Source organism: Loxodonta africana, chromosome 4, assembly GCF_030014295.1.
Source record: "Loxodonta africana isolate mLoxAfr1 chromosome 4, mLoxAfr1.hap2, whole genome shotgun sequence".
NCBI lineage: Eukaryota > Metazoa > Chordata > Mammalia > Proboscidea > Elephantidae > Loxodonta > Loxodonta africana.
Genome location: NC_087345.1, coordinates 159,204,377 through 159,221,213, shown reverse-complemented (window position 1 = coordinate 159,221,213; position 16,837 = coordinate 159,204,377). Strand labels below are relative to the sequence as shown.

Sequence of the window (16,837 nt, the reverse complement as noted above, 5' to 3'; positions counted from 1 at the left end):
AAAAACATTTTCACATACTACAGCAAAAAGCTTGGGTAAAGAGATAGAACAAAAGAAAATCAAAGGAAAAAAGGATATGTTATAGGAAAAGGTAACTCAGTTCCCTAGAGTAACTTACAAAATGTCACACTGCACAATATGAATAATTTGTAGCCCTTTAAGAAAGAAATGCAATACCAAAATGAATATATGTAACATAATACATATATTCATTTTGGTATTGCATTTCTTATTTTAATACATAATAGCAAAGGACAATACTAATACCAATCAGTTCTGTGCTTACTCTGTGGGGGCCCTGTGCTCCATGATTTGCAGACTAGCATGGTAGCCCATCTGAGGTCAGTCTACCATTAGACTGATCAGGTTTTAATCCTGGTTCTACCATTTACAAGCTGTGTGACCTGGATCAATTTCCTTAACTTCTCCTAGCCCATTTCCTCTGTGAAGAGGAATCAAATCAACTACATCTGTGAAAAGAGACAATGGAAAACCTCAATATTATCAGTCAGAAAAAGGCCAGGGGCTGACTGTGGAACAGACCCTCGATTGCTCATATACAAGTTCAAGTTGACAATGAAGAAAATTAGAACAAGTCCAAAAGAGCCAAAGTACAACCATGAGCATATCCCACCTGAACTTAGAGATCATCTCAAGAATAGATTTGATGAGGTGAACACTAATGATTGAAGACCAGATGAATTGTGCAGTGACATCAAGGACATCACACATGAAGAAAGCAAGAGGTCATTAAACAGACAGCAAAGAAAGAAAAGACCAAAATGGATATCAGAAGAGACTCTGAAACTTGCTCTTGAACATCGAGCAGCTAAAGCAAAAGGAAGAAATGATGAAGTAAAAGAGCTGAGCACAAGATTTCAAAGGGCGGCTCGAGAAGACAAAGTATTACAATGACATGTGCAAAGGCCTGAAGATAGAAAACCAAAAGGGAAGAAGACACTTGGCATTTCTCAAACTGAAAGAACTGAAGAAAAAATTCAAGCTTCTAGTTGCAATACTGAAGGATTCTATGGGGAAAATATTAAATGACCCGGGAAGCATCAAAAGAAGATGGAAGGAATACATAGAGTCATTATACCAAAAAGAACAGGTTGACATTCAGCCATTTCAAGAGGTAGTATATGATCAGGAACTGATGGTACTAAAGGAAGAAGTCCAAGCTGCACTGAAGACACTGGTGAAAAACAAGGCTCCAGGAATTAACAGAATATTAATTGAAATGTTTCAACAAATGGATGCAGCTCTGGAGATGCTCGCTCGTCTATGCTAAGAAATTTGGAAGACAGCTACCCGGCCAACCAACTGGAAGAGATCCATATTTGCACCTATTCCCAAGAAAGGCGATCCAGCCAAATACGGAAATTATCGAACAATATCATTAACATCACATGCAAGCAAAATTTTGCTGAAGATCATTCAAAAAGGCTGCAGCAGTATATCGACAGGAAACTGCCAAAAATTTAGGCCAGGTTCAGAAGAGGACGTGGAAGCAGGGATATCATTGCTGATGTCAGATGGATCCTGGCTGAAAGCAGAGAATACCAGAAGGATGTTTACCTGTGTTTTATTGACTACGCAAAGGCATTCGACTGCGTGAATCATAACAAATTATGGACAACATTATGAAGAATGGGAATTCCAGAACACTTAATTGTGCTCATGAGAAAACTGTACATAGATCAAGAGGCAGTTGTTCAGACAGAACAAGGGGATACTGCATGGTTTAAAGTCGGGAAAGGTGTGCATCAGGGTTGTATCCTTTCACCATACCTATTCAGTCTGTATGCTGAGCAAATAATCAGAGAAGCTGGACTATATGAAGAAGAATTGGGGATCAGGATTGGAGGAAGACTCATTAACAACCTGCATTATGCAGATGACACAACCTTGCTTGCTGAAAGGGAAGAGGATTTGAAACATTTACTGATGAAGATCAAAGACCACAGCCTTCACTATGGATTACACCTTGATATAAAGAAAACAAAAATCCTCATAACTGGACCAATAAGCAATATCATGATAAATGGAAAAAAGATTGAAGTTGTCAAGGATTTCATTTTACTTGGATCCACAATCAACACCCACAGAAGCAGCAGTTAAGATATCAGAAGACACATTGCACTGGGCAAATCTGCTGCAAAGGATCTCTTTAAAGGGTTGAAAAGCAAAGATGTCACCTTGAAGACTAAGGTGCGCCTGACCCAAGCCATGGTATTTTCAATTGCCTCATACGCATGCGAAAGCTGGACAACAAATAAGGAAGACCAAAGAAGAATTGAAGCCTTTGAATTGTGATGCTGGCAAAGAATATTGAATATACCATGGACTGCCAAAAGAACAGATAAATCTGTCTTGGAAGAACTATAGCCAGAATGCTCCTTAGAAGCAAGGATGGTGAGACTGCGTCTTACATGCTTTGTACATGTTATCAGGAGGGATCAGTTCCTGGAGAAGGACATCATGCTTGGCAGAGTACAGGGTCCACGGAAAAGAGGAAGACCCTCAATGAGATGTACTGACACAGTGGCTGCAACAACGGGCTCAAGCATAACAACTACTGTGAACGTGGTGTAGGACCAGGCAGTGTTTCATTCTGTGGCACACAGGTTCGCTATGAGTTGGAAACGACTTGACAGCACCAAACAACAACAACCGTTTCCCTAGAGTTATTATAAAGCTGAGGTGGGCACTAATGCTGGACCAGCGATAGGAGGAAGAAGAGAACCTGTCTCCCTAAGAGTTCTGGCAAAGACTTCTGCCCCGTTCCTACTCTTTATGGAGTAGTTTTCATTTCTCAGTTTGTAGATGAAGCAGCGAACAAAGGTAAACAACTCTATCTGCAAAAATCTATCACAAATTTTCCAAAATGCATTCTACAGAATGCCATTCCTAAGACATAAAACAATAAAAGTTTTTATGATAAAATTATTTTAGTAAATGGATGAAAAGCAGCCCCATCCCTCCACCCAGATTCACAGTGCATGTTAACATATTAAAGGCTCTGAAAAACCCTAAAATAACTTTCTATTACCTACTACGGTCCTGAACTTCACTGACCATGGGACCCTTTTCTCAAATGGATCAACTGGAAAACCCCAAAAAATGTGGAATTATCTTTAACAAACTAAAAACAAAATGCTTCCCATCTCAACAAACTGTATCCTACCTCATGGACGCACCACATCTATAATCCTTGAAAATGAAATTTTCTACAACAAAGCTAAGTAGCACACTAGGGATTGAAAGAATATTATCAGGTCTTCAACATTTTGCAGGTAAAATGCTCATGTTGTTTTTATCTACATACCTCTACTTTTACATGACTAAAAGCACCCCACAATCTGATAACCCTGAATAACCCAAGGATTAATAAATTCAAATAGGGGGTAGAAGTCTCAAAACATGGAGGAATCCATGTGAAGTAAAAGATCTTGATGGTTGTAGAATGCTAGTTAACAGAGATAGATATTCCAAACCAAAAAGCATATTCTATTTCACTCATTTGCTGACACCTGAAAAACATGCTTGCTAACAATATATTATGACTGACAAAGGAATTTACATCATTATATAAATGGATACAATAGAAAAGAGAACCCTAGATACATTAAAGACTTGCCCATAGCACATCCTTTCACATAGGGAGAGGTATACCATGTCCATGAACTTGTCCGCACAGGTTCAATTTAAAATTCACTACATGTATGAGTGGGAGTCCCTGGATGGTGCAAATGGTTAAGAAGCTCATCTGATAACTGAAAGCCTGGTGGTTCCACCCAAAGGAGCCTCGGAAGGCAGGCTTGGCAATCTATTTCTGAAAGATCAGTCACTGAAAACCCTATGGAGCAAAGTTCTACTCTGACACACATGGGGTTGCCATGAGTTGGAACTGACTCTACAGCAACTGGCCTATGTATGAGTAGTCCTTCTCCTGATTCTTTTAGTGTAGAGCAAACAACCTCAAGAATCCTAACCCAGTGCCATTGCCGTTGAGTTGATTCCGACTCATAATCCTAGGAAGGGTTATTCAGCCCCAGGCTATTACATAACTCATCCAACTGCTATCTGCAAGGGCAATTTTAATCGTTTCATATTTAAGTTTCCCTTTTAATGTTCGACAGTAGGTAGAACAAAAATTTGAGTTTCTCAGGTGAAAATGAAACTAACTGACAAGAGCTGCTATTTGCCAATGATATTTTTGGTTGTCATCTCAAAAATTCTTCCACGCCTTGCCAGGCAGCTCGGACACCAGGATTCAATTCCATGGCTGCTCAGGGCCAGAGTATTTTCAGTAAGAAATAAGGACCTCGGGATCTCTTCTGCACTGAGTTCTGAATTTAATACTCCATGACCTTGTCGTTAGGTGCTGTCAAGCTGATTTTTGACTCACAGTAACCCTGTGTGTTGCAGAGTAGAACCCTCCTTAGTGATTTCTAGGCTGTAATCTCTACAGAAGCAGATTGCTAGGTTTCTCTCATGGAGCTGACAGGTGGGTTCGAACTGCCAACTGTGGCTTAGCTGCTGAGCACTTAACTGCTGCACCACCAGCACTCCTTCTATGACCTTATCTGTTTTTACTGATGATAATTAACTTGATTGTCTCTAAAACAGGATGAAAATCAGACTCTGAGATGATGTTTTTAAAAGGCAGGGCATGTGATGCTATCAGTAAACTGTATCACTAGTCTACTTTTAAACGCATGATGAAGATTGGAGAATACAACCAACCACAGTACGTGAACAAATGGCATAATCTGAATTTTTACGCAAACACTTGATATTTTTCTCATACCTGGAGTAAAATTTCCCTTGCTTGGCTCTCTGTTCATGCTGAAGCCTCATGTTTTCTAGTTTGACTGGGCTTGGAATGAATCCGATTTCACAACCTTCTTTAACCAATCGTCCTATCCACCAGTCATTGTTAAATTTCTGGACACAAAACAACATTATTAAAATCTGCATACAGAACTTCAATTCTTCAAAATAATCCTTTCTTAAATTTTCTTCTATATAACCTATTTTCAGTGGAGGGAAGTATTATGACAATCACAATTAACTCTGTCTGAAATATCACAACTCAAGAAACCATGAGGTTCATGGGTTTAGCATTCAAGAGCGAAGTATTTTTAGTGTGCTCAGCAATCCACTGGAGGCTTTACTCTTCCCTTTCCTTCATCATGCTGCCTTACTTAGTACCAGCCTGAGTCCCACTTCAGCTGCTGCTGTCACCACGAGTAGGGTAAGCTCTCCTAGTTCAAAGATTAATAACCTTTCCTAGCTTGAGATAATTAAGAACCGGGAAGCATTACAGAGCTCTTCCTCTTATACAGTCAGATTAATTAGAAGTAGTAAAAGTCAGAGGTATATATTGAAATCTAAGAGAAATATTTTGTGTCAGAACAAAATTGACCTCTGTGCAGTTTTATAATTATCACGATACAGTCTTCACAGTTTACTTCCCTACTTATGTTGATTTTCACAATGTATGTCTTGTGGAGGGAATATTTATCCTCAATCTATATAATCTGATTTTCTGCAACCAAACAGTGTTTTTCAAGTCTGCTCTCAAATACTTCAAAACAGAGTCTCCATTCTGTTTTTCTGTTCTTTCCATGGTAGAAAGAGATCCTTCTCCAAGCACCAGCCATTGGAGGAAAGAGGCCCTATGATTCATCTAACTCCCCAGTATAAACTGAGATTCTGGGCAGGCCATCACTTCTGAAACCTTTTTCTATCTTTCCTTTCCAAGAAATGTTTTGCACCTCTTTCTAAAAGTTAACGAAATGGCAGGCTCTAAAATTCTCTAGGCTCTTCTATTTGGCAGTCACCACAGACTGCGCTCACAGTCTTTGGTGCAGTGAGCGGTTACATTTACACATGCTCCCCAGAGATATCACCCCCTAGATGGAAGTGCTCCAACTGGAAATTCCTCCAGATCCAAGGAAGCCTCGTACTCACCCACGGAGAACACTATGGGGCGGAGGGGTGAGTTTCTGGTCATTTAGTACGGCGTTCTGCACAACAGGCCTTTGATAAATGTTGACTCAAAACAAACCTTAATGAAGGGTGAGTTTTTCCAATTTACAGACTAAGTCATTGTTAACAGAAAGGTGGAGACTTTTGGCAAGGAGGAGAAGGAATTTTCCTGATTATCTGTTTCTGGCCTTGTTGGCTCCAACTCCTAGCAGTCCCTTTTCCTATGCAGAAATCTCTCATCTAAGAAGGAGAAAGGGCACGGTGGTCTGAGGTTATAAGTTGTCAGCAAAAAAGAGAGGTCATGAATTCTAGATATTATTATTAAACCCATCCCACATGGTTACACTTCAGACGTGAGAAAAAACTATAAATAATCAAGGTCAAACAGTAACAGAAAAAGCACAGGTTAGGCATAAAAAAGGATCATCTGGTCTAGTCGTTCCCAATTTCTGGGCCAGAGAGCCCAGGGGAGCCCTGAAGTTATTGCAGGAGGCGTGTAGCTCCTTTTGACTTTAAGGAGGTATATTTATATTTGAAAAGGTTGAGAGCCATCGGTTTAGACTGTATGTTGTATAACTTACAGCTACACACAAGGCTAGTTCACAGCAATGAGAAATACAAAATGATGTGTCAAGGTGAAAAGTCAGGCAGGCAGAAACTGAAACTATCTTCCTTACTTCCTTAACATGCAGAAAATCTTTTGCTTCGAATGAGATGGCCATGCCTGGCACTGGAACGTCATCTTCGTGGGCTGCACTGTAGCTGACGTTTGTTCGAACTGCAAATGCAACGGGCTTTGTCTACAGAGGGAAAAAGAAGGGAGACAAAAATAAGGGGAGAAATAACAGTGTTCCCTCCTTTTCCCCCCAGAATAAAAAGATACACTGCATGAGTGTCGTCATGGTTGCTTTTTCCACATTGGTTCTTTATCATGAATCGGCTTATTAGTATTCAGAACACACAAAATCTTCCCGCTCAATCTTCCCGCTCTCAGTTACAGACCACCCATTTCCTTCCTAGAAAAAGGCCATTGTTCTCTTTGAAAGCACTACAAGCAATTTAGGTGTGTTTACAGCACAACACACCCTGTAGCCACTGGAAATCAGAAAACTCAAACCTGAATAAAATGCCTAGCTCTTTTGTTTCGGTGGCAAAGGCTTAGTCCGCACCACCTGCCCCCAAACATCTACTTTAATTAACAATTAGTGACAAAATTTCAAAAGGTACAACTTTTTTGGAGGAAAAAGAACCGGGGATATAGCTTACAACACTAGCAACTATTATTCACAGCTGCAGTGACATATGAAAGCAATGACCTTTCATTCTATTATTTCTCCTTCTTGAGCTCACTCAGCCTCCAAACATGATAACGCTAATTAAGCTATCCATGATCTGGTGCTTTGCAAAACTTCAGATAAACATTTTTGTCTTCTATTCAGGCCATCGGAAACCCTGGTGGTGCAGTGGTTAAGTGCTACGGCTGCTAACCAAGGCGCTCCTTGGAAACTGTGTGGGGCAATTCTACCCTATCCTATAGGGTCCCTGTGAGTTGGAATCGAGTCAATGGCAACGGGTTTGGTTTTGGGTTGATCTAGGCAATACCTGTTTATCCACGAGGTGAAAAAAAAAAAGGCACACTTAGAAACAGTGAAAAAGAGGTATTATTCTAACTGGCTTTGTATTTCTTACACATTACAGGCAACAGATTCCTTCTGAGCAGTTTCTCCTCACTCAGCGAGCTCTTCACCGGGCCTTGTCAGGGAGGACAAGGGAATTGGAATAGAAAGATCCAGTCTTCATTTCCTAAGCTCTGTACAGTTGACCCTTACTACCTGACTGCTCTCTAACAGCCTCAAGGTTACTCAGATCCATCCACAATTTGCAGATGGGGAGAGGTGGACAAAAATTTGGGTACAGACACAGTATATGTTAAGCTGGAATTACCTATCTGAAACCATTTCTTGGTATCCACTATAATGTTTGATCATACAAGGGCCATTGGAAACAGGGAAAATTTAAAAAAAAAAAAAAAAAAGTAGAGATGAAATTTGGAAATGAAGAGTGGTGAGGTTTGCACAACATGATGAACATGATGTCACAAAACGAGGAAACAGCAAATATTTATTTAACACAATTAAGAAAAAGGTATAGAGAAAAGCTGTCCAGAGCTTGGTTCCTGAAACACAATCTTTGACAGCATGATGGTGTTCCCATTTTTTAATTGGATTTTTTCAACATGTGATTTTAATTCCCACAGCTAACATCATAATATATGTGATTTTATTCCGTTTTCTTAGTAATATAGTATCCTTCTGTGATAATATGATTTTTATCCACAATTTATCTTAAGTTAAAAAGTTATTTCAACCAGTAATCACTGTTTGACATGCATATTTACAGTTTATTCACTATGATATTCTGCTTTCAAAGTCTTCATGCAAAAGTCTGTTTCTATTTAGAATTCTTTCCTTAGGACAACATGAGCAAGCCAGGATTTACCAGGACCTTTTTTTTTTTTTTAAATTGTACTTTTGATGAAGGTTTACAGAGCAAACAAGTTTCTCATTAAACAATTAATACACATATTGTTTTGTGATGTTGGCTGTCAACCCCATGACATGTCAGCACTTTCCCCTTCCCGACCTTGGGTTCCCCATTACCAGCTTCCCTGTCCCCTCCTGCCTTCTCTATCGAGATCTTTTAAATTTTATTCTACACTACTGCCCAAATGAAATATACTATTTACAATTACTAGCACTGTATGGGAAACCCTGGTGGCATAGTGGTTAAGGGCTACGGCTGCTAACCAAGAGGTTGGCAGTCCAAATCCACCAGGCGCTCCTTGGAAACTCTATGGGGCAGTTCTACTCTGTCCTATAGCGTCACTATGAATCGGAATCGACTCGACAGGACTGGGTGGTGGTAGCACTGTATGATGATATCCTTTCAGTTAGATGTAGTCTTAAACAGACTTGATTTTACTGCTAGAAATAACATTTCCCTGAGTAGAGCCATCCATTTTCAGGAGAGTTTCTGATCACTAAAATACAGGTCCAAGAATTTTTCTTTTTTTTTCCTCTGTTAAAAAAAAATGTTTAATTTCCTTCAGGGTCTTTCCTTTATTCCTTGGAGGATACAGAAAATTTAAGCACGGCATATATATTTTCTTCAGTGGATGGTATTAGCTTTAAATGTGCAACTCTACAGAGGACCCCACAGAAAATCTCATGTCTTTTACATACTAATCACTTTTTCAAATATTTGAATATCTTTCTAGAGGAGGCACTGAATAAAAGAAAAAGAAATCAAAGGGGTGATATGACTCTAGGGGCCACAGATAATAACTGTATGTTCTTAGATTAAGATGCCAAGTACAGAATGTGCCTACTTTCTTGGCTTACCTATAACCAAAAATCTCTCCTTAGATGCAGAGGTTTCTGTGGGAATTGCCTTTACAGCATATACAGGTGGGAAAGAAGCACAGCAGAGTCCTCTGCATCAATATCTTTATTTCAGAGACACTATTTCTACAATTAGAATGGAAAGTAGTTAAAGTGGGGCAAGGAGGGGGTGGCAGAGATACAGTCAGGAGAAGAGAGCTTATCAGTTTGAAAGATGCCAGGATGCTAACCAAAGGGGCCAAATGACAATCTCACTTTCGATTCCCTAAACTCATTTCAGCTCTACCTAGCTCAAGCAGTGGGTCTAGAATGAGGAATGCCAGTCAGGCTGGGTCCAGGGGAGTGTTTGAGGCCGGCTCTGTGGCCACAGGACTTAAGCTGTATTAGCTCCATAGAGGCCAGCCTGTAGAAACCCACAGACTACAGTCAGAGATGCATTTTAGGATTATAAACCCATTGCCATTGAGTCGATTTCGACTCACAGCGACCCTATAGGACAGAGTAGAACTGCCCCATAGGGTTTCCAAGGAGCGGCTGGTGGATTTGAACTGCTGACCTTTTGGTTAGCAGCCGTAGCTTGCTGTAGCTCTTAACCACTGTGCCACCAGGACGCCTCCAAAGGATTATAAAAGGAGTGATTTTTACTTTCTCACAACCTTTCAGGAATTACCAGGTCTAAGTGTGAGCCTGTCCTATAGGGTCGCTAAGAGTTGGAATCGACTACAGCAACAGGTTTTTTTTGCTTTTTTTAATGTGTTACAAAACAGTTATTATCAAGTAAGGGATAAATAACTTTAAAAAATCTCTTTGTTCATAAAGTAGAATAAAGAGATTATCATTAATTTGGTGATACTATTGCTGGCTTTTTTCCGTACTGACTTAATGAAGTAATAGTGAAACTAATAATTTTCATGCATACAACAAAATATACAGTTAAGTTTACTAAAAATATGCCAGCGACAGAATAAGTACTATTAAAAATAAAAATAAAATTCACTCAATAAGAATAAAATTAAATTTCTGATTACGATTAACAGTTACATACATTTTTATGCATCAATTTTTTAATTTCTTAACACAAAAGATGCATTTTAAGTAACAAAGTTATGTTTTTTCCATCTTCATGATGGAAAACCATCAATAGCTGATCATTTAATAGAAAAACGTATAGCTTATGTTTCAATGTCTCCGATAAATTTGTCTTCAGCATTAACTACTCCCAACTTTCAATAGTTTTCAAGGAAATTGAAAAAAAAAAGTATAACCCACATTCCTAATATAAGAGACTATGGAAAAGAGATTAAAAGTCTAATCAGCTTTTGATCTACTTTCTTGTAATATACACTAATTTCCTACAAAACTAAACTCTTCCACAATTTTAAATACCTTAATAGGACTATATCATCGAGTCTAATACAGGAAACACTCAGGAAGCAGAGATGGCCATTGACTTTTGAGAATAAGATCAGGATCCCCTGGTTTCATTACCACATGGTAATACTTTAGTTCCCGGCTATCCATCTCTGGTTACAACTTCTCAGTATCATTTTTCTACTTTCAGTGATAATCAAGAATCTTTCCAGATCAAATAAAGTTTTTTAACTTTATTTTAATCCTCATATATAGACAAAAATTCTGTAACATATTCTGGAAAATCCTGCCATGAGTCTTGCCAATCTTTGAACTTTAAAAAAAAATCTTTGGTTAATTGATTACAAGCCATCAAGGGTAGTCTGAGAATTCTTTTAGTAGCAAAACATATCAAACCATGGTGATAAAAAGAAAGTAACAACTGATTATATACTCTGCTGACTGAACACTGAATCAGGCTGAGTAAGCAAACAATCACAATTTGTCATCAGATTAAATTTAAATATGCAATTTAACTGATTCCAGAAATGTAAATTTCCTCTCCAGAGCTGATTCATTTAATATTTATTAAGTAATGTAAAAGTAACTAACATGCCTACTATCTTAGGCCCCTGACCTCACAGAGATTATATTCTAGTGGAGGAGTTGCTATCAGTAAGATCATTTCAAATAATGAATAAAATAAAGAGATTAATGAGAGTAGAGAGTAACTGTGGGGCAGGAGGGTGGGCGGGGAGGGGGAGCAGGGTGGGTGGGGAGGGGGAGGAGGGTGGGCGGGGAGGTGGAGGAGGGTGGGCAGGCAACAGGAAATGGGGTGGTCCGGGAAAGCCTCCTTGGCATTCTCAGTGAACCACCCATCCGTTCACTCATTAATCGTGTGTCAGGTACTGTTATAGACGAAATACACCAGTGAACAATAGAAACTAAGATTCCTGCCCTCTAGGAGCTTACATTCTAGAAGGGAGTAAGATAATAAAAAATAGATAAACAGAGCCCTGGTAGAGTAATGGTTAAGAGCTCAGCTGTGAACCTAGAAGTTGGCAGTTTGGATCCACCAGCCGCTCCTTGGAAACCCTATGGGGCAGTTCTACACTGTGCTAAAGGGTCGCTATGACCCTGTATAAATAAAATACCTTATATGTTCCTGTTACTAGCTGTTGGCCAGTCAGCCCCTGGCCCCATGTCCAACAGAATGAAATGCTGCCCAGTCCCTAACCATTCCCAGGATTGGTTATGAATCAGACCGTTTTAATCCACACAGTTTTCATTGGCTGGCTTTGTCCCACTTAGTACAAAGCTCAGGTGAACCTGTTCAGCATCACAGCAACACACAAGCCTTCACTGACAGACAGGTGGTGGTGGCTGTGTTAGGGTACACTCGCTGGGACTTGAACCTATGTCTTCTGCATGGAAGGTAAAAATTCTACCACTAAACCACCAAGGTGACAAATACTATGGAAAAGGAAAAATCAATACAAGGTAAGGAGAACCAGGGTGCAAGATCACAGGGCAGGTACAATTTTAAATGGGGAGTACAGGTAGCCTACATAGAGAAGGTAAAGTCTGAACAGAAATGTGAAGGGGGTCAGGGAATTTTGATATCCAAACTCCACACAAACGGAATAGCCACTGCAGAGGCCCAAAAGTGGGAGTGAGCCAGGTGTGTCTGGGGAAGAAAAGGAAGTCAAAATGGCTGGAGTGAACAAAGGGAAAGTAATAAATGATAAGATCAGAACGGTCAAGTCACCTGTGGCTTGCAGGTCACAGTTAAGACTTCTGGCTTTTATTCTAAGTGAGATGAGAAGTGATTGGAGGGTTTTCAGCAGAAAAGTGATGTGCTCTGAAATATTAAAAGAACTATAGTGGCTTCCATATTGAAAAGCCTTTGGGGACCAGGTTGGGGAAACCAGGACACCAGTTGTAGACTAACACAATAATCCAGGTAGAGAGAGGGTGGTGGTTAAACCAGGATGGCAGCAATGGAGGTAGTACAAAATGGTCCAATTCCCACACATTTTTCAAAGTAGAACCAACAGGACTTGTTGACAGATTTGATGCAGGTGGGAAAGAAAGAGAGCCAAGGAGGATGCCAAATGTTTTGGGCCTAAGCAATTAGAAGGATGGTGTATCCACTGAGTGATATGAAAAGGCTACAGGTAGGTAGGAGGCAACAGAGTAAATCAACTAGAGAAGTAATGTACAACAGTCAGAGTTCAGTTTTGAAGATGAAAAAATTTGAGGTATGCATAAAACATCCAAGTAGAGTTCGGAAAAGTGCCCACATTCTGGGAGTCTGAGGGAGAGATCTGGGCTCAGGAAAATAAGTTTGTAAGTCTCAGGAATGTAGATGACATTTAGGGCCAAGAGTCTGGATGAGATGGCTGAGGAAATGCGTGTACATGGGGGCACTGTCACGGGCAAAAGGGACTCAGAAGGATGATCAACAGAAAAGAAGGCAGACTGCTGAGACTGCACTTTTCAGGAAGTCAAGTAAAGAGGATGCTCCAAAGACAAGGAAGCGATCAGCTGTGTCAAACACTGCTGATTGGCCAAGTAAGACAAGGGCTGAGCACTGACGTGGATTTTGCAACCTAGAGGTCACTGTTGACTTCTATAAAAGCCAATTCAATGGCTTACTGGAGTGATAGCCAGATTGGAGCTGTTTAAGAGAAAATAAAAGGAGAGGAATTAGACACAGTGGATATACGCAATTCTTCCAGGAAATTTTGCTGCAAAGGAAAGAAAGAAACAGGGCAATGGGTGGCAGGGGAAGTGCGTCAAGATCCTTTTTTTTTTTTTTAAGATAGCAGAAAAAATTGCTTGTTTCTGTGTTGATGTGAATGAACCAGTGGAGACCAAAAAGGTGACTGATCACGTATGAAAAAGTACAAAACAAAGAAGAGCCATGTCCCTGCTGAGGCAGGGGAGGGACGAGGATCCAGTGTAAAGTAGAGGATTTGGCCTCCTACAGAAACAAGGAGTTCAACTTTGGTGCCAAGCAAGAGGAATTCCTGGGTGGTACAAACGGTTCATGTGCTCAGTTGCTAACTGAAAGTTTGGAGGCCCAAGTCCACCCACAGGGACCCTGGAAGAAAGGCTGGGTGATCTACTTCCAAAAAATCAGCCACTGAAAACCTTAGGGAGCACAACTCTGCTCTGACACACATGGGGTCGCTGTGAGTCAGAGTCCACTGCATGGCAACTAGTAACAAGCAGGAAGGCAGACTGTCTGAGTGTAGATGCTTTTGGCCAGTGGCTGCGGTAGTAGGCAATCACCTTCCAACTGCTGCGGTTTCTCAGTGGAATAGGAATGTGGGAGTAAAGATGGGGAAGAAGGTATTAGAGACTTGAGGAGAGAGGATGTGTGTGCGATACGGTCATCCAAGAGAGAGGAAGACAAATGAACTAGGGAAGTAATGTAGGATTGCCTGGCAGTGTTAAAGGTCCACTTGAGGGTCAAGGTCCTCAATTTCTAGTGAGCTAGCAATGTCACACTAGAGCATAACGGGCATCATTACACTGCAATAAAGTTAAAAACAAAATTCCTCACCAAAGTATCGTGGCTTTAAAATGACCTTTCTCATCTTTTGAATTTCTACAGCAATTTTATAGAAGCGTATATTAGAGTATACATACAAATATATTCTGTATACGTTTGGAGCATTCTTATTGACTTCCAGACTGAGCTCTCCATTAAGTTCCAGCCCTTTTCAGCCCTATTTATTTTTTATTCCAGCCTCCAAGCAGTTACCACAGTACTAAAAAAAAAGATACCATCGCGTCAAATCTAACTCATGGTGACCTGAAGTGCATCAGGAGCAGAACGATGCTCCACAGGGTTTTCAGTGGTTATGGTCTTTTGGAAGCAGATCACCAGGCTTTCTTCTGAGGCACCTCTGGGTGGATTTGAACCACCCACCTTCCAGTTAGTAGTCAAATGCTTAACCGTTTGTGGCACCCAGGGACTCCTTAAAACCAGCTGCAGTTGAGCTGATTCTTACTCATGGTGGCCTCATATGTGTCAGAATAGAACTGGGCTCCACAAGGTTTTCAGTGGCTGAGTTTCTGAGAAGTTACGTGGCCAAGCCTTTCTTCCAAGGTGCCTCTGGGTGGACTCAAGCTTTTAACTTTTCGGTTGGTTGCCAAGCAAGTGAACCATTTCCATTACCCATCGGCTCCAACATAGTACAAAAAAAAAAATTAATAACTGTCAAAAGAATTAATTCAGGATTTGATTCTGCTAGAATCATCGGTAACAGGTGTTTACTCAGCATCTAGTCTATGGAAGGCTGTTATCACAGCTCCAGGGCCTGCAAAAATTGAATTTTTAAATTAAGGTTGGTCTCATCAGGACTTTGTTTTATATAATTAATATGCATATATTAAGTGTAAGTGTGTTTGTATGTATATGTAATTTAAAATAACTATACTAATCAAAATTAAGCAAAGGGGTAAATGTTTTAAAACAGAATTTGAAGTCTTACCATGCTAAAATCTTTTGAAACTGCTAACAATCCCAATATAATTTAAAATTGCATATGAAGCAAAAATACACGGAATATTCCCTTTTTCTTTTTAAATAGATTAAAAAGTAGATCAGCTCTCATGAAGATGTTTTTGGAAGTAAATAATAATAACCCTTACAATCACCCTAAAGAGGTTATTTAAATGCAAAATTAAATAAAGGCAACATTTATGAATACAGAAAACAAGAGAGCGTAGAAAGTTGTAGAATCAATATGCTAGGTGACATAAGACTGGTATAATAAGACAGTTATATGGGGAAACATATTGCAACCCTCTGCTTTTGCTCATCTGAAGAATTGGTCACTTTGGATCTGAGATCTTCAACTAAGATGTGCAAAGGATTAATTACCAGTCATCAGGGACAGCAAACATCCATAGAGGAATTTACCCAGTGAGAAACCTCATATGTAATAGAAAAATTCAATCTGTGATTTCAGTGACATACATTGTCACTTAGTATTAATAAAGCACGGTAGATCCAAACCGCTGACCTTTCGGTTAGCAGCTGAGTGCTTTAACCACAGCTCCACCAGGGCTCCTCTCCTTTAAGAAGACTGTTGTTGTTGTTAGGTGCCATCGAGTCAGTTCCAACTCACAGTAGCCCTATCTGCAATGGAATGAAATGTTGCCTGGTCCTGTGCCATCCTCACAGTCATGACTGTGCTTGAGCCTGTCATTGCAGCCACTGTGTCAGTTTATCTCATTGAGGGTCTTCCTCTTTTTCCCTGATCCTCTACTTTACCAAGCATGATGTCCTTCTCCAGGGACTGATCCCTCCTGACAACATGTACTGGTTTCTATTTTCCTCAGTGGCAGTGTCTCTTCCTAAAGTATCTTCAGGAGGTATAGCAACTCCTCCAGGCCACTGGGAAAGGAACCAATACTTGAAAAAAGTGATTGATTTTATTTATCCTGGGATGTGAAATGTCTCTTGGCCTTAGGAAAAATGAGATGTCATCTTCAGCAAAGCCAAAAACTTAAGAAGAAAATAACTTTATATTTTAGTATTGATTAGTCTTACCAAAAACAATAACAGTATCTCTCAAGTTATTTGGAAGCTAGTGATATAATTTAGGAGCAATTAATTTCTACTTTGAGATTGTCCTGAAAAAAAGAAGAAAAAAACAACTTGCTTTTTCTTCAGTTATCTTAATTAGACCAACATGATGCTTTGTATTTCTGCTGAGAAACGCAACTTAAATCTACGTTATTTTGATATCGAAGTCACTAGTAACCAAAGATTATTTTTTCATCCAAAACTTCAGTACACTTTTTAGAGAAAAATTAAGAAAATGTCAAGCCAATAAAAAATCACTTGTTTCTGTCAAGACACATTCACTTAGCACTTATTTTTTTTAAATTCAGCATTGCACAGGTCAAAGGATATGATGGTGAAAGACACATAGTTTTATTCCTCAAGCTCATTCGGATCCTATTAGGGGAGCTTGTGCTTATGCCAGACAAAAAACTTTAGCTTAGGCAGATGGCAAGTTTGGGTTCCTGTGTGGCTGGGTCACAAATTGTTCACCCTCTGCTTCTAC

At 39.8% G+C, this 16,837-nt stretch overlaps 1 protein-coding gene across 2 annotated transcripts in view; it reads right to left on the bottom strand.

Annotated features, from left to right (window-relative positions):
• CACNB2 (calcium voltage-gated channel auxiliary subunit beta 2) overlaps positions 1 to 16,837 on the bottom strand; it is a 411,362-nt gene that overhangs the window by 41,387 nt on the left and 353,138 nt on the right. For both annotated transcript variants that reach the window (XM_064284899.1, XM_064284900.1), the window contains 2 exons: positions 6,675 to 6,797; positions 4,814 to 4,950 (listed from right to left, as the gene is read on the bottom strand). In XM_064284899.1, coding sequence (XP_064140969.1) covers positions 4,814 to 4,950; positions 6,675 to 6,797 — 260 coding nt within the window. The remainder of the gene's footprint in view (positions 1 to 4,813; positions 4,951 to 6,674; positions 6,798 to 16,837) is intronic.